The sequence below is a fragment of the Choloepus didactylus genome, chromosome 24 (genome assembly GCF_015220235.1).
Source record: "Choloepus didactylus isolate mChoDid1 chromosome 24, mChoDid1.pri, whole genome shotgun sequence".
Lineage (NCBI taxonomy): Eukaryota > Metazoa > Chordata > Mammalia > Pilosa > Megalonychidae > Choloepus > Choloepus didactylus.
In genome coordinates, this window is record NC_051330.1 from 17,678,369 (window position 1) to 17,698,725 (window position 20,357).

At 37.9% G+C, this 20,357-nt stretch overlaps 1 protein-coding gene across 1 annotated transcript; it reads left to right on the forward strand.

The window, feature by feature from the left end:
* Positions 1–1,699: 1,699 nt before the first annotated feature.
* SOD2 (superoxide dismutase 2) lies at positions 1,700–14,997 on the forward strand. The gene is made up of 5 exons (XM_037817777.1): positions 1,700–1,831; positions 2,406–2,608; positions 9,459–9,575; positions 10,775–10,954; positions 12,152–14,997. The coding sequence occupies exons 1-5, from the start codon at positions 1,809–1,811 to the stop codon at positions 12,304–12,306; spliced, it is 678 nt and encodes a 225-aa protein (XP_037673705.1). The 5' UTR covers positions 1,700–1,808; the 3' UTR covers positions 12,307–14,997.
* The last annotated feature ends 5,360 nt before the right edge of the window (positions 14,998–20,357 follow it).

Below are 20,357 nucleotides of genomic sequence, written 5' to 3' on the forward strand. Positions count from 1 at the left end.
TTTGTTCCTTGCAACTCTGACTCTGTTCATAGGTTAGGGTGGCAGAGTCAGTTACGTGGGCTGGTGCCAAGGAAAGCTCCAGGAGGCTGGGTCTACACTAAGACTAATAAGGAAATGCGATCTAAGGGGCAAATGACCAAAGGTCCTTAACAGTGACACTTTGTTGTCACTAGATCACACCCTTTCATTAGTGACTGATCCATCTGTGAATCCTGTTGTTTTATCATTCAAAATGCCATTTTCTTCCAGTACCCTAAAACTGGCCCTTAGTACCTCATGCTGGGATTATTGCAACACCTTCCTAACTAGCCTGCCCCTCAAATCAATGCCAGACTTCTTGCTTGAAACACTTTCCACCTGCCTCTCCTGAGCAGTGTCTCAACTTCCTTTTACCAACCATATCAAGCTCATGCTTTTTTTTTCTGAGTTTTAAGGACTGTAAACTGATCCCAACCAGAATGTCCTTCTTCACCCCAACAAGTGCTCTTACTCACATTCTCCTGACACAGCCCTTCCTGTGGTGAAACCATGTTCATGTGGTTCTTCTCTGCCTGTATGCCAGTCTTCCTATTGCACTTACCCAAAGCCTAGTCATCCTTGGGAGGGTTCCAAAGGGGGTGGAAGAGAGTAATCCCAAGACTTTATGGAGAATCTACTATATAGTTCCTTTTATATTATTCTGTTCAATAATGGCCCAGCTCATGTCATTTACAATGTAAAGCTCTCCTAAATTCTGCACACTGGAAGGATTCACACATTTCAATAGTAACCCTTTTTATTTTTAACTGTTGAGAAAGCATTTGATGCTTACAGTTTATTAGAATCCTCTGTTGTACTTGTATATTCTCTGGAGCAACTGGTTCATAGAAATCACTGTAAGCAAACACAAAACTTGACAGGGTTTACTAGCCAAGAAAGAATGAACTTTGGGTTCTCTTACTCTTCCTTTCTTACAGAGTTCTCTCTCTTACTTACTATCTGCGTGACCAGGTTGCTTAACCTCATTGAGACTTTTATTAACTGTTAACTGGAGTTACAAGCACCAACCCTAGGGGTAAAATAAGATAAACGTAAGTACAGTCCTTGGCACAGGGTATGTATTCAAGAACACGAGTATCACGAGTATCAGGCAACTGCTGGGGATAAAGTCGGCCTGGAGCGGTCCCAAGGTCAGTTTACTTTAGCCAAGAAAGGTCATTTGGGGCACTGGTGTGGAGACCAAAATCTGGTGAAAGACGAACTGGCCCTACGCCCTCAGCCAACCCGCTGTGCGGGGACCTGCCTTCTCGAGGACCTGTCCGCAGCTCGCGTCCTGACACAAGGCACGAAAGCGATTCAGGGACAGTAGAAACGACCTTCCCCGTGCAGCTGCGGTGCCCACTCGCAGGAGGGGCGGAGCTGGTGACGCGCACGGCGGCCTGGAGCCTACACGCCCCCCGACAGGGGCCGCCGGGACGCGGGCCGTACCAACTGGCAAAGGCAGGGGGGACAACAGCTCTTTGGCGATACACTTTAGACTCCCAGCGAATGTTCACTGCAGTTTTCCGGAGCCCACAGGGAAGCGGTTATATTTGTCCTCAATCCCTCTTGCCCCGGGGCGTGCGGTCTAGCGCAGGCGGCGCAGACCCCTGGGACTCTCGGCGTCCTCCCCTCCACGGTTGGGAGCGGCGGGCGCGGGGGGCGGAGCTTCTGAGGGGCGGTGGAGGCCGCCCTTGTGGTGATATCCGCGAGGCCGGCGTCCCCGCTCGCACTCGGCTTCACCGCCTGTTCTGTGCAGAAACTGCCAGGGTAGTCTGGGCTCTCGCGTCATGCTGTCCCGGGTGGCGTGCAGGTGAGAGGCGCCCGCCGGGGACGCGGTCACGGGCCCCCACAGGCAGAGGGGCCCGGGGGCTGGTCCGGCAGGTGCGCTTGGCACGGGGCCTTTTCCTCCTGCGGAGCAGGTGGTGGCCTCGGCCCGCGCGCAGTCCCCTGCAGTCCCTCTCTCGCGCGCCGGGCTGGGCAGGTTCAAGGGCATCTCGAGTCGGCGGGGCAGAGCGTGGAGCGCTGTTTTCGGATTCTTTCGCCCCGGAACGGCGTGGTCTGCGCGACCAGGGCCCCGAGGAGATCCCCTTTACCTCGCCGCGCGTTGCGCTCTGACGGGGAATACACGATCCTTGTGGGATGCGTCCAGTCGCCAAAGCACACGGAGGTTCAGGACACTGAAATTTGTTTAATGGAAAACAAACGTTTTAATATTTCCAAAAGCGTGGCCAGAGAGAGAGAGAGAGTGAACGGGTTTGTACAGGACAAGTGCATTGGTCCTTGTACAACTTCGTCCACGCTGGCGGGCACGTGCTTGGAAGGAAACTCGTGTCCAGTGAAATCTGTCGGTATTTAATTAAAAAAATTTTTTGTTGTCTTTCCAGCAAGAGCAGGAAGCTGGTACCAGCTTTGGGAATTTTGGGTTACAGACAGAAGCACAGCCTTCCCGATTTGCCTTATGATTATGGCGCTCTGGAACCCCACATCAACGCGCAGATCATGGAGCTGCACCACAGCAAACACCACGCTGCGTATGTGAATAACTTGAATACTACCGAGGAGAAGTATAAAGAGGCACTGGCAAAGGGTATGTGGGCTTCTGCTGAACAGATTGAGAATCTGACCAAATGTGGCAATGAGGGGTGTGTCCGTGAAGACATGCCTCTGTATTGTGGTGGATCTACTTCATGTTTTTCCCTGTTCTTAGTTTTTCAAGCATGAAAAGCTCTCTTTTTTTATGCCATATCTCCTTATAGAATTAGTGTCTTGATTGATTTGTATAAACTTCTTTTATGGCTTCAGGAAACTGAGAATCCCATAAATGAACTTAACTTTATAAATTTTACTGAGTGTAAAAGTTCCAATTTTGTTACATGGATTGCTAGCATTGTTGAGTTGTAGAGTTTTTAAGAAAGCTCTAATCTGTAACTCATTTTTGTATTTTAGCAGTTGAAATTAGTTCTTATGTGCATTTGGGAAATGTTTGGTCCCTTTGGAGTTCTGCCAGCCTTTTGCAGGAGGGCTGGGAGTAAATACCTTTCCACTTGTGATCCAGGCACGGTTTGGGACACAAGTGCATTGTGTGTCATTGGCCTCAGAAATCAGCTTTCTCCACCAATCCTGATAGAAGTGGGAATGGGGCTTTGTTGACTACTACCAAAGCTTGTCTTTCTGAACCATAGTTGTCTGGGCAACAGCTGGGAGGAGATTGACAACCTTACTGCCTCCTTTTTGCAAGTTCATTATCATTGTTGAGCCAACAGAATCAGGCAGTGGTCATACTGATAGTGGAGGACTGTCTGCTTTGAGATAGGAACTGCGTTCATTGTCATTGTCCAGAATTGATGTGATTGGGAGTTCAGTCTAGGACTTGGAGATTCCACAGCACCTGTGCTTTCTATATGTCCTCAACTGCTTCCTCCACTGCAAAACTTTGTAGCCCACTTGTTTTCCATTCTGTGGGGGAGGAAGAGAGAGGAGTTAGCATAATGATGTGCATTTCCAAAAAGCAGTTTCCTAACTGGAACAGTTCAGATCCTTTCCTGGAATCAAGTTGAGTGTCAGAATTCATGAGGAAACTGGGAACAGGCTTGTATCTATTCATTAACATTTATAATTCAATTAAAATATAATAGGGATTTTTTCCCCCAGAGCTCAGTTGACAAAACCATGCATGTGGAATTCTTACATTTGTGTGTCTGGAGTTGTTTGAGAATACTGTGTTATAATATCTCTATACAAAATAGTATTGTGTTGATCAGTGGTTTGTACAAGGAATTATAACAGTCGTGTTTCCAGACTATATATAGTTAGATAAACCACAGAGTTAAAAATCTGTTTAACATTTTTTTATTGGATTTCAGGCTTGCAAAATGTATTGAGTAATATTTAGACAGGGACATCTTGTTGGCTTGTGGCATCTAGTGGAAAAATCTGTTATTTCACCCTGCTTGTGTTAGAATAAAAAGTGAAACAAAAACAAGAGGAGGTTACGACATTCTGGAAGATTTACTTGTGACAGTCAGAGGACATATGGGAAAGGTTCCTTGATTTTGGCAATAATAAATGGGTGAAGGAAGTGCTAATCATAGGAGGGCTGGGAATGCCGCAGTTGTGAAAGTGTTTCCTGCATGGCAACATCTGATATCATGAACTTTTGTCCTTAATATTTTAAAAACAGCTTAATTTCAGTCCTTTTCTTGTGGAGTCAGCATTGTACTTGCTTAATGAAAGCTACTCGAAAAAGAACTTTGTGTTATTATACTTTATTACTCATATGTTAATAAGTACCTGCAGAGCTTTTTTTCAGGGAAGGGGGAGATTATTTTTCCTTTTTGTTAGAGAAGTTGTGGGTTTACAGAACAATCATGCATAAAATAACAGGATTCCCATATAGCACCCTACCACCACCACCCTGCATTGGTGTGGAACATTTGTTACAATTGATGATAGCTCATTTTTATATAATTGTTCTATTTAATTAAAGTACATGGTTTTACTTAGGGTTCACTCTTTCTGGGTAGTATGAGTCCATGGATTTTTTTTTCCAATGCAAGTTTATTGAGATATATTCACATACCATACAATCATCCAAAATGAACAATGAGTTGTTCACAGTATCATCATATAGTTGTGCATTCATCACCAGAATCCATTTTTGAACATTTTCGTTACTCCAAAAGATAAAAATAAAAATCAGAATAAAGATAAAAATAAAAGTAAAAAAGAACACCCAAAACATCCCATACCTCTCCTCCCCCCCATTATACATTTACTTTTTGTCCTCATTTTTCTACTCATCTGTCCATAAAACTGGATAAAGGGAGTGTGAGCCACAAGGTTCTCCCAATCATGTGGTCACCTCATATAAGCTATATAGTTACACGATTGTCTTCAAAAATCAAGGATACTGGATTGCAGTTCAGCAGTTTCAGGTGTTTGCTTCTAGCTATTCTAATACACTAAGAACTAAAAAGGGTTGTTTATATAATGTATAAAAATAACCTCCAGAATGACCTCAACTCCATTTGAAATCTCTCAGCCACTGAAACTTTATCTTGTTTCATTTCTCTTCCTCCTTTTGGTCCAGAAGCCTTTCCAGATCCTACGCTGCTGGGTCCAGGCTCATCCCCGGGAGTCACATCCCATGTTGCCAGGGAGATTTACATCCCTGGGAATCATGTCCCACGTAGGGGGGAAGGCAGCAAGTCCATCTGCTGAGTTGGCTTAGAGAGAGAGGCCACATCTGAGTAACAAAAGAGGTTCTCTGGGGGTGACTCTTAGGTACAATTATAAGTAGGCTTAGCCTGTCTTTTGCAGTAAGAAACTTCATAAGGGCAAGCCCCAAGATCAAGGGCTCCGCCTACTAAACAGGGTGCCCTTATTGCTTGCAAGAGTATCAGTAATTCCCCAGGTGAGGAAGTTTAATATTTCCACATTCTCCCCCAGTCCCTCAAGGGGGCTTTGCAGATACTTTTTATTCTCTGTCTAAGTTACTCTGGGATGTATCGGGGCTTCACGCTAACCTGTACAAACCAACCAGATCTCACTTCTTATTCAAGGTTCCATGTAGCTGTGGTGTTTGAATAAACTGACTATACAAGTTAAATTATATTGCGTACTACAGATAATATAGATTCTGTACCAAATAAACATCTCTTCCTTTGGTCTCACACAGAAGTTGAAGTTTTAAAACACAGTAAATATCTTCCTTTATCCTTTAGTCTAATTCACCTTAGGCCTAACCAAGTCCCTTCATTCATATCTCTAATTGAAGTCTGATCTATTTTTCGTCTTTTTTAACAGTTGCTGAATGGGGTAGATTCCATGGATTTTTTTTTTTTAATTCTGTTACCATATATACAATCTACCATTTCCCTTTTTAATCGTATTCGTATGTATGTATTTCTGTGCTGTTAATTGCATTCATAATGTTGCTCTATCATTACCACCGTCCATTACTTTTTTAATGTATTGGAATAGCTAGAAGTAAATACCTGAAACTACCAAACTCTAACCCAGCAGTCTGGACTCCTGAAGACAATTATATAATAATGTAGATTACAAGGGGTGACAGTGTGATTGTGAAGACCTTGTGGATCACACCCCCTTTATCTAGTGTATGGATGGATGAGTAATAAAATGGGGACAAAAACTAAATGAAAAATAGGGTGGGATGGGGGGGATGTTTTGGGTGTTCTTTTTTCACTTTTATTTTTTATTCTGATTCTGATGTAAGGAAAATGTTAAAAAATAGATTTGGGTGATGAATGCATAACAGTATGATGGTACTGTGAACAGTTGATTGTACACCATGGATGATTTTATGGTCTATGAATATATTTCAATAAAGCTGAATTTAATTAAAAAATAAAAAAATAAAAAATAAAAAGCAAAAAAAATCAGTTGGTCATAATATAATATGCAGTTGCATTTGTTTTGCAAGAATTTTTTGAGGATTTTTGAACCTATATTCATAAGAGATATTGGGCTGTAGTCTTCTGTGACTGTAGAGTTGTTGTAATTTAGAAAATTATAATAAAAATTTTGAAAGTTTTGGAAAGAGAGTATAAATAAAATATCACCATCCATAGTATATCACATGTTCCTGAATAACATAAACACGTTTAAAAAGTAATTTTCAGTTAACAGAGGAAAAAGAAATTGAAGTGAAATTAGACAACTTCAGAAAACTGTTCTTAAAAACATATTAAGCCGCCAAATGTCTATTAAAATTTTTAAATGATTAATTAAACTTTGAGATTGTTAACTTATTTTCTAAAAGGGATCTTTCTTTTCATTAGAAAAGCTTAGTTATTGATTTGTTAAAATAACCAAGAGAAAACTATGTTTATTTTTGGGGTGGCTTTCCAGGAAAATAGGGAAACACTGATCAGTAAGAACAATATTTCGTAAACATAGAAAAAAATGTTGGCTTCTATTAAAAAAAAAAACAGCCCAAAAGATTATCTGTGTATTCAGATTGTCAGTTGGTCTTTTCTTTCTAAATTGCTAAATGTTAGGAGGTTTGGCTTTGTTGCTTCAGAAAGCAGCATTTCTTACATGTGTTCTTAATGTATGCTTTCAGAATAGAAGTGGAAAATTTTCTTAGTATGTAAGCTTCCTGAGGGGAGAGTTTCTGGCTACCTGTTCTTTGTGTCCTTCATTTTGCCTCTCTTGATATCTTGTGAATAATAAGTACTCAGTGTTTACTGAACAAGAGAATTTTCATTTTTCCTAATACTTCACTCAATCTGTAGCTTCTTGATGGCATAGAAGAGAAATGTTTTATTTCACCTATTTGTTTGGCAAGATAGAAAAACATCATTTTGGTTTCAGTTTACTTTCCCAGTGGTATGAGATACATTCAGATATTTCAAACATCATAAATTCCTTATTATTACTATTATTATTTTAATTTTTATTACAGAGACCAGAGGATTGTTGTATTTTTTTCCTGGAAACTGTATTCAATCTTTATCTTTATTGAGTGCCTGTTATGTACAAGGCAGTATTGATACAGCAGCAAACAGAAGTCTTGACTCTTTGGAGCTTACATTCTACCAAGGATACAGATAAATAAGTAAATTTGTAGTATGCTAGATGGTTATGAGTTCTAATGAGAAAAATAAAGTAGGGTAAGGGATCTAGTGTGGGAGTGGTGGGGAGTTGCTAATTTATATGGCATGGTCAGGGAAGGCCTCACTGATAAATTGACCTTTCAGTACAGTCTCTTTATTTTTCTTTTTTTAAGCAGATGAATTTTACTGGATCTTTAAAATATCACAAATAAATCTGGCATCTTGTTGTTTCCATTGCTAGACAACTCAGATCTTATTCACCAGCCTGTTGAACTGTTCCTTTTCCAGAGATGTAGATACCATTCCCAGATTTTCTGATCTCTTTGTTTCTAATTATTGTGGCTTGCTGAATCAAAACAGCTGAATTTGATAACACGTTCAATGTCATTTCCTTCAAGAATTAAGTCATCTTTCTCTGCTTGAGATGCTGAACTAGCAACACCTGGCCCTATCCAAACCCTGCCGTTATATTTTTTACCCAAGACATTTCAGAGTCCAACAAGAGACCCACTCCTGAATAACGATGTTGATGGGGAAGTGAGCATACACCGACTTCATCTTGTCAGGGAAGCTCAGCCTAACACCCTCGATCATGTCGTATACATGAAGTGCGACCTGTAGCCAGTTCCTTTCAATTTCCCCATGTTTGTCCATCTTTTTCTTCTCAAGGAGACCGAGTTCTACATTGATGTGATTGACGTCCCTCCATAGGGTTCCTCTAGGGCCCTTCACAATAACTGTGCTTCCCTTCAGCTTGATGGTGGACACTGTCTGGAATGGTGGCAGTCTGGTAGCTGAGAATGGCCTTCATTCTCACAATAGGTGTAGAAAAGAGCAAAGTACAGTCTAGAAGGAAGAATGAAGGAATGAACCATGAGACTGTCGGGGAAGAACATCTCAAGCAAAGGCAGCGGTAGAAGGACAAAGCCCGGAGCTATGAGCATCCTTAGTTTCTCATGTCAGTGCCAGGAGGCCAATGTGACGGCTGGGCTGGGTGAGTGCAGGGCAGGAATGCAGTCAGAGTGGCTGCAGAGAGTCGGATGATGTTCCTCCTACTGGCTGCTGTGTTGGGACTAGACCATAGAGGGGCAAATGTGGAAGCAGGGACCAGTGAGGAGACAGTGGCAGTAATGCAGGTGGGAGATGCCAGGGTTCTAGCCCGGAGCAGAGACAGGAAGGTGTGACTGGATGACAGTCTGTTTCAGAGGGAAGCTGGCTTTGCTGAAGGATTGGATGTGGGGTGTGAGAGGAGGAGTCAGAATGACCTCCAGGAATCAAGAGTGCCCTGAAGAACAGGTGACATTTACTGAGCTGGTGAAGACCATAGGAGAAGTGAATTTGGAAGGAAAAAAACAGTTCAGTTTTGAATGTGTTCAGTTTCTTTTTCATGTAACATTTAAATATTTCCCAATGAGTAGTTGTCTGTTCTTGAATATGAGAGCTGAAAATTTTCTGTATATTCTATATATTGAGCCATACATTTTAGCATTCCTCTTTTTTTCTATCATTGGTCATTCTCTTAATTGCCTCATCTGCTGAAATCTTTTCTGAGAAAACCCTGAGCTCCGTTGAGGTCAGGAGTGAATTTTCTACTACCTTTGTAACACCTGTTGAGCCTCTCACTAGTTTTTCAACACATTATTAATTGAATTAAAAATCCACTGGGTTAAATAATTTGTGTAGGGTCTTTTTTTTTTCTTCTCCTTTTTAGGAACCCAGAAATTGTGTAATTTCAGCACCAATAGGGATGTTATAGATAAAATGGTCCACTTGTCTGACATTTTACAAAGAAAAACACTAGTGTATAGAATGGTTGAAAAAGAATATAAAAAATTTCTTTGTATTTTAACATTTCAGGTGATGTTACAACTCAGATAGCTCTGCAGCCTGCACTGAAGTTCAATGGTGGAGGCCATATCAATCATTCCATTTTCTGGACTAACCTGAGCCCTAATGGTGGTGGAGAACCTAAAGGTTGGTGTATGTTAGTGCAACATCCTCTACATTTTGTGCACAATAGGAATGATTGGTGATTTTCTTAAGTTTCCTTAATTCTCCCTGATGTGTCTATCAGTAATGGCACATTTTTTTATAGCAAGAAGTGCAACAAACTTGTAACTTTCAAAGGGATGTAAGTAAGAATTGACAATGCATTCAAAGAATGAGGCCATCAGATTTTATACACATGGCACTTAATATCACATAGATTGTCACCTTTGGGCTTAGATGTACTGTACTTCAAATTAGGGAAAGTCTGAGAAACTTAGTTTTTAGAAAGATGTCCTTTCTCCTTACTAGCTTTAGAACCTGGATTTAGATACTTAAGCATTCTGGACCTTACTTTTCATCTGTATCATGGGGTGATAACAGGGCTGTTTTGGGAGTTGCATAAGTTAAAGTGCTTATAATAGGGTCTTTTGCTGTTCTTTCTTAACTGATAAAAAATTGTCCCAGAAAATTGTTTTGTTCTGATTTTTTTTTAACCAGGTAACAAGGGGAGTGCAGAGCTGGATGGTCTCATTTACTGTTGTCCACTTGACTTCTCATGTAGTTTGTGGATCCCAGACCACTTACTTATTTTCCTTACCCCAGGACAATTTTGAGATGTAACTTTAGCTCTCCTCCCTTGTTTCTTGGCTCCTTGCATGTGTGTTAAGTTTCTGTGGTTTTACTGTTTGTTTTAGTCAGTGTTACATAAAGCAGTTTATCTTGTGCATCTGAAGTAAACAATTTCACTTAAGGTAATGATGCAAGGGGGAAATAAGTATGCAAAGAAAGAGTTTATAGTTTCTGAGTTAGGTCTTCAGACTGTAATTTTTAATACTTTTTGTGAGTTACCAGAATATCAGATACACCCATTAGCACCTGAAGGTTTTGGTGCCCTGACATTTTGTATTATTTGTATCACTTTATTCCATCATTTGTGCTTATAATAGAAGATTGTTATAAACAGCTCATGGAAACATTAATTAAAATTGTGAAGCCTTATGATACTGGTGATAGTAGTAACACTGGTATTACATAGGCTCATTGGGTTATATTATGTCTTCTGTATGATATTTTCTAGTTCTATCTTGGGCCATGTGACAATATTTTAATATATGTAATATAATATTATGTTGTAACTGTTGAAGTCTGTTCATCTGTGGATATCTTTGAATTTTTTTTTATAGGGGAGTTGCTGGAAGCCATCAAGCGTGACTTTGGTTCCTTTGCTAAATTTAAGGAAAAGTTGACAGCTGTCTCTGTTGGCGTTCAAGGTTCAGGTTGGGGTTGGCTTGGCTTCAACAAGGAACAGGGACGCTTGCAGATTGCTGCTTGTTTTAATCAGGATCCATTGCAAGGAACAACAGGTTAGATTTGAAAATTGTTATGCATTTCATTAAGAGAGATGGTTTACTATAAGGAATTTAACCAGAGAAACCTAGCAGTGTTTCAGCTTACCATGAGCATATAAGAATTTGAGTAAATCTAAACAGATGATACCTAGAGTCTCTTATGTAAGCAAAAATGCTTTAAAAGTCCTTGACGTTTTATAAAATAAAGATGTATAATTTTATTGTTTTACAAACTATTAACATAAACAATAAAATAGTTTTAACATAAACCCTGCTTCATTCTGCAGAGAATTAGTATGGTAATTATGTACACTAAAATGAAAACCTGAAATTTGGTAAAGAACAACAGGGAGGAAAAATAATAGCAGTTCATTCTGACTTGAGAACTTGACTTTCACCCCATCTACTGAGCACTGCCCTTTATAACTTGATTTTGTGGTAACATTGGGACTAGAACTCAGGTTTCCAGACTTCTGCCTATGGGTATAGAAAATATTTGGCTAGGAAGCTCCAGGTGGAGCTCACCAGATCATTTGATCAAGATTTGCTGGTTGGGAATTTTTTTCCTAGGGAGAGCTATGATTTAGCTTGAGAGTTTTTAAAATGAATGTTTTATAGCTATAACTAAGTTCTTCATTTACATTATTTAATTTCTGAAAACAGTGTTTCCTTTTCCTTCTTAATCCCCGTTCCTTGTTAACTTATTGTTAATTTTTAGTAAATGCTTTATATTTAGCCTTGGGGAACAGAGCAGGGTTTTCATACCCCTCCATGAGTGCTCAAGGCCTTTAGAAGAGAAGCTCGGGAGGCCCTCAGTCATCCCCATAAACATAACACAACTTTGCTGAGGGTCCAAGACCCCAGAAAGGAAGTCTAGGAGAATTGGCTCTTTGATGACTCAGTTGGTATTTTAAGAATGGCTGCTAGAATACTGTAATTAATTGATTTTCCCAAGTCTATTTCATTTATTTCTTATTATTTATCATGTATCTTCCAAAGAATAAACTTTAAATGTATTTGATAGGGAATATTTATTCTTAGGCAAGGGTTCTGTATATTTAAAAACTGAAAAACATGAATAAGAATGTTGTAAAGAATAATTTTGGGTATGTAGGATAAACTAACGTATAAAGTGGGAAGATGCAACCTTATGCACCTTTTTAAGTTGAAATTCATAGTTTTTGCTTTATTTTTTTCCTTTCTTCCTGACAGGTCTTATTCCACTGCTGGGAATTGATGTATGGGAGCATGCTTATTACCTTCAGTATAAAAATGTCAGACCTGATTATCTAAAAGCTATTTGGAATGTCATCAATTGGGAGAATGTAAATGAAAGATACATGAATTTGCAAGAAATGAAATGTTAATCATTACACTGAGTATGTAAAGCTGTTTCTCACTGTTTTTGTAACAGTGTAGTCTGCAGCATTCTAATCAGCTTCTCTGTTGTAGCATTTCTACATATTGCTTATTGAGATATTTCACAAACAATTCAGTATTACAGTTTCATGTTTAAAAGTTTGAATGGGCAACAGTTAGAAAATATTGAGTGCTTTGTATGATTTAGTCTTTTGATGAACATTTTCTTTAGAGAACTAGAATAGCCTACAAGGTTATAATTTTCATCATAAAACCCATAAGAAATACCCATCACTTTACTCCTGGAGCCTGTAGGAAAGCCTTTATAATTCTGTTTTATTGCAGTTATAAGAAGTCCAGTCTTTTGCCCAGTTGTTTAACTGTTAAACCCGAAGGAAACATTCAACTTCTGTTCAAAAATACTCTGATTATTATTATTTCTGGTAGATCTCTCCCATTGGTCTCTAATTATTGATGTTCACATGTTAATACTATTTTATCATTTTTAAAAAACATACTTTGCTAATTGAGATCTGCTTTATTAACAGTTATGCATTTGAATTTTTTTAAAGGCAGAAATATAAAGACTTCAGTGTAAAATTTTGTCTTCAAACATAGATATATTTATTGTATATAAGTGTCAAAACGGACAAAATAGGACCGTGGTGATGAAATCAATGACAGGGATTAAACCAGTTTTTCTGGGTGGCCACCTCCTCTCACCAACACCCCCCCTTCTTTTGGTCCAGTTCATGAGCGTCCCTCTCAAGGGAACTGGGCTGCTGCTCAGAGAACTTAACTACCTTCCCAGGTAGAGGCAAATTGATCTCTGGACAAGGCCTGATGTGTGCTTTCCCCAGGATCAAATATTCTCCTTTTTTTTTTCTTTTTCTTAATGTACAGCCACAATAAAAACTTCTTACTGTTTTGTTTCTTCAATAAAGGAAAAATATACCCATAACATAGTGAGACAGCATGTCAAATCATGTTCCTGTATAGTTTTTGAAAATAGACCTGGAGATTATTTAAATATAGCAGGGACACTTTTTGTATTTAGTTTAACATTGTCATGCATCTTCCCATATAGTTTAATCATTGTTCTAATAGTTTTTAACGGCTGTATATTTTCAGTTAAACATTTCCTAATCTGTCTTAGAGCCCTATTACTGGATATTTCATTTGTTCTCAATTATTATTTATTACAGAAAATGCTTTAGTGAGCAACTCTCTGCACACAGGTTTTCCCTTCAGTTGGAATAATTTCTATACATTTTTCTATGGAGGATTTTTCTTAAACCTCTTTAGTAACAGGATGTTTTCCAATTTATTTTTTTTATTTTTCACTTATGCCCCAAATTTTATTTTTCTGTTGTTTCTGAGGAAAAATGGAGTAACTTAACAGTTTCAATATTGAAGACTGAAGTTTTAAAAAATTTAAATTCAAGGTACTTTTCTCTTAGCATTCAATTAGGAAAGTTTTTGGCTTTCTGAATTGTCAGAAGTGATGAGAGTATTGGTAACTGTTTGTGTATGTGTGCGTGCTTGTGGATTGAAAAATAGTTTGGAGATTCTGGTCATCATCTATTATATATCACAGTGAAGTGACTTTCAGGAAGCTCAAATGGGAGTCATCTGTTTACTGCTTCCTATATGAACAAGGTGGCAAACTCTGTCTAAACAGACAGTTTAGAAAACTGGGACCTTTTCTAAAGATGGCTTTTGTATACAAGTAGTCTGTGGATCGTGGTTTCTACTGAGCTAAAAAATATATGCAGAGACTACTGATTTACATAAAGCTTTTTGATTCCCACTTATCTTTTTAAGAGTCTAAAAAAATTCATTGTTGAAATTTCCATGGGGCTCTATTTTTGCTTTGACTTTACATTTAAAATGGAGGAAAGAATGGGGGAAGCACACTTCAGTTAAGATATTTGTTTTTCCTCCATGTCAAATAAAGCTAAGATATTTTAAAAACTAAAGATTTTAATCATCCAGCAGAAAATGAGACCATAATTCTGTTTGGCCCTGTTTTCATGATAGAAATGAAACAGAAGAAAATAAAATAGCAGTTTTTTCCATAAAGGAAAAGTGCTGCTCCTCCAAGAGGGATTTTTGTGACCAAATCAGCAGTCCCTGCTCCACTCCTAGACGTCCTTAGGAAGCCTTAGAATGATCAGTGCTGGAAAGAAACAAGGAAGCAAAACTAACACTGTCTTTGAAACAGAATCTGTTGCTTGTTTGTTGTGTGATAAACTTTGATGCTGAGAGATTACAACTTTATTGCACATGCAAACACTCAAATTCATGGTCTTAAAATGAGCTTTGAATTTCTGTTGAGCAGCTTTACAAAAGTAACATCAAAACCATAACATTTCAAAGGAGATGCGTATTATTATTTATAGTTAAAACTGGTTATAAACATAAGTTTTATTTCTTGTTTTAATTTCAAGGAGATTACTGTTTGAGAAAGCTCTTCAGAGAATGCTTTATAAATTACTGTTTCTCATTATCAGTCATGCCCTAATGATCCCAGCAAATTAATGTCATCTTTAAGATATGCATCAATCCTAGTATACACCAAAAATCTTATAAGGCCGTGGATACCTTTTGTGTAATTAGTCATTAGAGAAACAATTATTTTCCTATGACAATGATGTAGAGTTTTGAGTGTTAATAAAAAAATCTATTAATCATTAAAAGAGGCCTGCATTATTTGTGTGTGTCAAAACATGAGTAATCTTAAAATGCTTTGTCATTTTTCCTGCTTGTGTGTGGGAAAGGAATAATAAGTGATAGGGAGTTGAAATTTTGTTCTTAAAACTCAGAAGGAACCTGAACTTTATTTCCAGTCATATCTGTCATAACATCATATGATCATATAAAATCATGGTATTTTATACCCTAAAATGTGTTCTTATTTTATATTCTAAGATCTTAGAACATTAACCACATACAGAACAGTATTTTTAACTCCATGGGTTTGAAAAGTAATCAAACGTTTATCAGAAAATTTATTTCACATAAATTTCTGGACTGGTGATATTTCACTTTACTCCGTAATGGGAGAACAAGAGCTTACTTAGCACAACATTCCCTGGACTTTTAGTATACTATTCTTAGAAAGGGAAAGGGAAATGAGGTTGGCATGACTTGTGTTTTGGAAGTCATACTGGGTGCTATTAATTCCATAAGTGGTAATAATAGTAATGGGAGTGCTTCTGCCCTCAAGATCCTTCTGGAACACATCTTAAAAAATAAGATGGTTTAGAATTATTTTAGGAAACAGAGGATTAATGCTTACTAGTCATTTTATGTTCAGTGTGTTAGCACCCAGCACTGCTTTTTCTCTTAAGCATTTTTTGGAAATTATTTCGAATTTACAGTACAATTGCAAAAATAATACGAAATCCAAACAGAGAACTCCAACATAATCCCCCTGTATATCTGGATCCATCAATTTATTTATTTTTATTTTTTTAGTTTTTATAATAATCCAATTTTTTTTGAGATATCTTCACATGCCATGCAGTCATACCAAGCATACAATCAGTTGTTAACAGTACCATTATATAGTTGTGCATTCATCAACAAAATTAATTTTGAACATTTTCATTACCACACACAAAAGTAATAATAAAAATTAAAGTGAAAAAGAACAATTAAAGTAAAAAAGAACACTGGTTGATTTTTTTTTTTTTTTTTTTTGCTCCCTTTTATCTACTCATCCATCCATACACTGGACAAAGGGGAGTGTGGTCCATATGGCTTTCCCAATCACATTGTCACTCTCATAAGCTACATTTTTATACAATCATCTTCAAGATTCAAGGGTTCTGGGTTGTAATTTGATAGTTTCAGGTATTTACTGCTAGCTATTCCAATTCATTAGAACCTAAAAAGGGTTGTCTATATTGTGTTTAAGAGTGCTCACCAGAGTGACCTCTTGGCTCCTTTTCGAATCTCTAAGCCACTGAAACTTATTTCATTTCCTTTCACATCCCCCTTTTGGTCAAGAAGATGTTCTCTATCTCATGATGCTGGGTCTAGATTGCTACCTGGGAGTCATATTCCACTTTGCCAGGGAGATTTACTCCCTTGGGTGTCAGATCCCGTGTAGGGGGGGAGGGCAGTGATTTCACCTGCCAAGTTGGCTTAGCTAAAGAGAGAGGACCATGTCTGAGCAACAAAGAGGCATTTAGGAGGAGACACTTAGGCACAATTGTAAGCAGGCCTAGCCTCTCCTTTGCAGTTAACAGTCTTCCCAAGGGCAAGTCCTGTGATTGAGGGCTCAGTCCATCAAACCACCAGTCCCCAGTGTCTGTGAGCACGTCAGGAACCATCGAGGTGGGGAAACCCAACACCCCGGCATTGTCCCCCAGCAATGTTCACATTGGTGGTAGCATATGATATTTCTCTTTTTGTGCCTGGCTTGCTACACTTAGCATTATGTCTTCAAGGTTCATCCATGTTGTCATATGTTTCACGACATCATTCCTTCTTACTGCCGCGTAGTATTCCATCGTGGGTATATACCACATTTTATTTGTCCACTCACCTGCAGAAGGACATTTGGGTTGTTTCCATCTCTTGGCAATTGTGAATAATGCTGCTATGAATATTGGTGTGCAGATATCTGTTCATGTCATTGCTTTCAGATCTTCCGGTTATATACTGAGAAGTGCAATTGCTGGATCGAAGAGTAACTCTATATCTAGTCTTCTAAGGAAGTGCCAGACTGCCTTCCAGAGTGGCTGAACCATTATACAGTCCCACCAACAATGAATAAGAGCTCCCATTTCTCCACACCCTCTCCAACATTTGTAGTTGCTTGTTTGTTTAGTGGCAGCCATTCTAATTGGTGTAAGATGGTATCTCGTGGTCTTAATTTGCATCTCTCGAATAGCTAGTGAAGCTGAACATTTTTTCATGTGTTTCTTGACCATTTGTATTTTGCCTTCAGAGAACTGTCTCTTCATATCTTTTGCCCATTTTATAATTGGGCTGTCTGTACTATTGTCATTGAGTTGTAGGATTTCTTTATATATGCAAGATATCAGTCTTTGTCAGATACATGGTTTCCAAAATTTTTTCCCATTAAGTTGACTGCCTCTTCACCTTTTTGAGAAATTCCTTTGAGGTACAGAAACTTGTAAGTTTGAGGAGATCCCATTTATCTGTTTTTTCCTTTGTAGCTTGTGCTGTGGGTATAAAGTCTAGGAAGTGACTTCCTAGTACAAGGTCTTGAAGATGTTTCCCTACATTATCTTCTAGGAGTTCTATGGTACTGTCTTTTATATTGAGATCTTTGATCCACTTTGAGTTAATTTTTGTGTAGGGTGTGAGGTAGGGGTCCTCTTTCATTCTTTTAGATATGGATATCCAATTCTCCCAGTCCCATTTGTTGAAAAGACTGTTATGTCCCAGTTCAGTGGCTTTGGGGGCTTTATCAAAGATCAGTCAGCTGTAGATCTGGGGATCTATCTCAAATTCTCAATTCAATTCCATTGATCAATATGTCTATCTTTGTGCCAGTACCATGCTGTTTTGACAACTGTAGCTTTATAATAAGCTTCAAAGTCAGGGAGTGTAAGTCCTCCCACTTCATTTTTCTTTTTTAGAGTGTTTTTAGCAATTCAAGTCATCTTCCCTTTCCAAATAAATTTGATAACTAGCTTTTCCACGTTTGCAAAGTAGGTTGTTGGAATTTTGATTGGGATTGCATTGAATTTGTAGATGAGTTTGGGTAGAACTGAGATCTTAATGACATTTAGCCTTCCTATCCATGAACATGGAATATTTTTCACAGCAGGATTTTGTTTTGCCTCTCGTAATCTGCCATCTTTCCAGATGTCCACCACCCCATATTAACACCTTGTGATAGTGTCATTCGTTATAATTCACAAAAGAACATTCTTACATTTGTACAAAGAACCTTTTTTTCCCTTCAGAAAATTTTTTAATTCATTTTTATTGAGATACATTGACATATTTTACAATCATCTGTGGTGTACAATCAATTGTTCACAGTACCATCATATAGTTGTGTATTCATCACCCCAACCTATTTTTTGAACATTTTCCTTATAGCAGAAAAGGAAAAATAAAAACAAAAAATAAAAGTAAAAAAGAACACCTAAATTCCCCCTCCCCATTTTTCATTTATTTTTTGTCCCCATTTTTCAACTCATCCATCCATATACTGGATAAAGGGTATGGATGGATGATTGTAAAAATTTCAAAATCCCACTCTCACCCCTTGTAGGTACATTGTTATTCAATCATACAAAGAACATTCATATGTTTGTACTGTTATCCACAGTCCATTGTCCACAACAAGGTTCACTGTCTTATACAGTCCCACGTTTTATCTTCTGATTTTTCTTCTAGTAACATACATGGCCCAAGACTTGCATGTTCACTAACATAATTCATTGCTGTTAATTACACTCACAATTATGTGCTACTAATAGCTCTATCCATTCCAAACCTTTATAATCAACCTAAATAGAAATTCTGCACAAATTAAGCATCAGCTCCCCTTTCTCTACCCCCACTCTATCCCCTGGTAACCTTTATTCTAGATTCTAACTCTGTGAATTTGTTTATTATACTTAGCCCATATCAGTGAGATCATACAATATTTGTCCTTTTGTGTATGGTTTATTTCACTCAGCATAATGTCCTCTAGGTTCATCCATGTTTTCACATGCATCATGAATTCATTCCCCTTTTTTTACAACTGAAAAATATTCCATCATACGTATATACTACATGTGTTTTATCCATTCATTGGTGATGGCCACTTGGGTTGCTTCCATCTTTTGGCAATTGTGAATAATGCCACTATGAACGTCAGTGTGCAAATGTCTGTTTGTGTCCTTGCTTTCAGTTCTTCTGGGTGTATTCCTAGCAGTGGGGTAGCTGGATCTTATGACAGTTCTGTGCTTAGCTTCCTGAGGAACTGCCACTCTGTCTTTGGCTAATGACTACACCATTTTACATTCCTACCAACAGTGAACAAGTGTTCTTTCTCTCCACATCCTTTCCTACACTTGAAGCTTTCTTTCTTTTTTTTTTTTTTGTTTTAGTAGTGACTATTTAGTAATTGTGAAATGATATCTACTTGTGGTTTTGATTTGCATTTCCCTAATAGCTAGTAAAGATGGGCATCTTTTCATGTGCTTTTAAGCTGTTAATATTTCCTCTTTGTAAAATGTCTACTCAAGTCTTTTGCCCATTTTAAAATTAGGTTGTTAGTCTTTTTATTGTTGCACTGTAAGATTTCTTTATATATTCTTGATATTAACCCTTAGCAGATAGGTGGTTTCCAAATATTTTCTCCCATTCTGTAGGTTGTCTTTTTACTTTCATGATAAAGTCTTTTCATTTCCAAAAGTTTTAAATTTTGATGCAGCCTCATTTGTATATTTTTTCTTTTATTGTTTGTGCTTTTGGAATAAAGGCTAAAAAACCATTGGTAGCACAAATTCTGAAAGATGCTTCCCTGTGTTTTCTTCCAGGAGTTTTATAGTTCTGGTTTTAGTATTAAGATCTTTGATCCATTTTGAGTTGATTTTTGTATATGTAGTGAGGTAGGGATCCTTCTTCATTCTTTTGCATATTGATAATCTGTTTTCCCAGCACTATTTGTTGAGAAGACTATTTTTTCCCAATTGAGTGGACTTGGCACCCTTGCCAAAAATCAGTTGGCCATAGATGTAAGGGTTTATTTCTTAACTTTCAATTTGATTTCATTGGTCAATATGTCTGTCCTTGTGCCATTACCATGCTGTTTTGATCACTGTAGTTTTGTAATATGCTTTATAGTCAGAAGGTATGAGTCCTCCAGTTTTATTCTTTTTAATAGGATGTTTTGGTTATTTGGGGCTCCTTTACCATTCCAAAGAAATTTGACAATTGGTTTTCCCATGTCTGCAAATTAGGATGTTGGTATTTTATTTGGGATTGCATTGAATCTATAAATCAATTTGGGTAGAATTGATATCTTAATGATATTTAGTCTTCCAATCCATGAACATGGAATGTCCTTCTATTTATT

What these genes read in the sequence shown, in the direction of transcription:
- SOD2 (XM_037817777.1), top strand. Translation starts at nt 1,809, where the DNA reads ATGCTGTCCCGGGTGGCGTGCAG. An exon ending in CTGTCCCGGGTGGCGTGCAG is followed by an intron (nt 1,832 to 2,405) that starts GTGAGAGGCGCC and finishes TTGTCTTTCCAG; the next exon opens with CAAGAGCAGGAAGCTGGTAC. An exon ending in TAAAGAGGCACTGGCAAAGG is followed by an intron (nt 2,609 to 9,458) that starts GTATGTGGGCTT and finishes TTAACATTTCAG; the next exon opens with GTGATGTTACAACTCAGATA.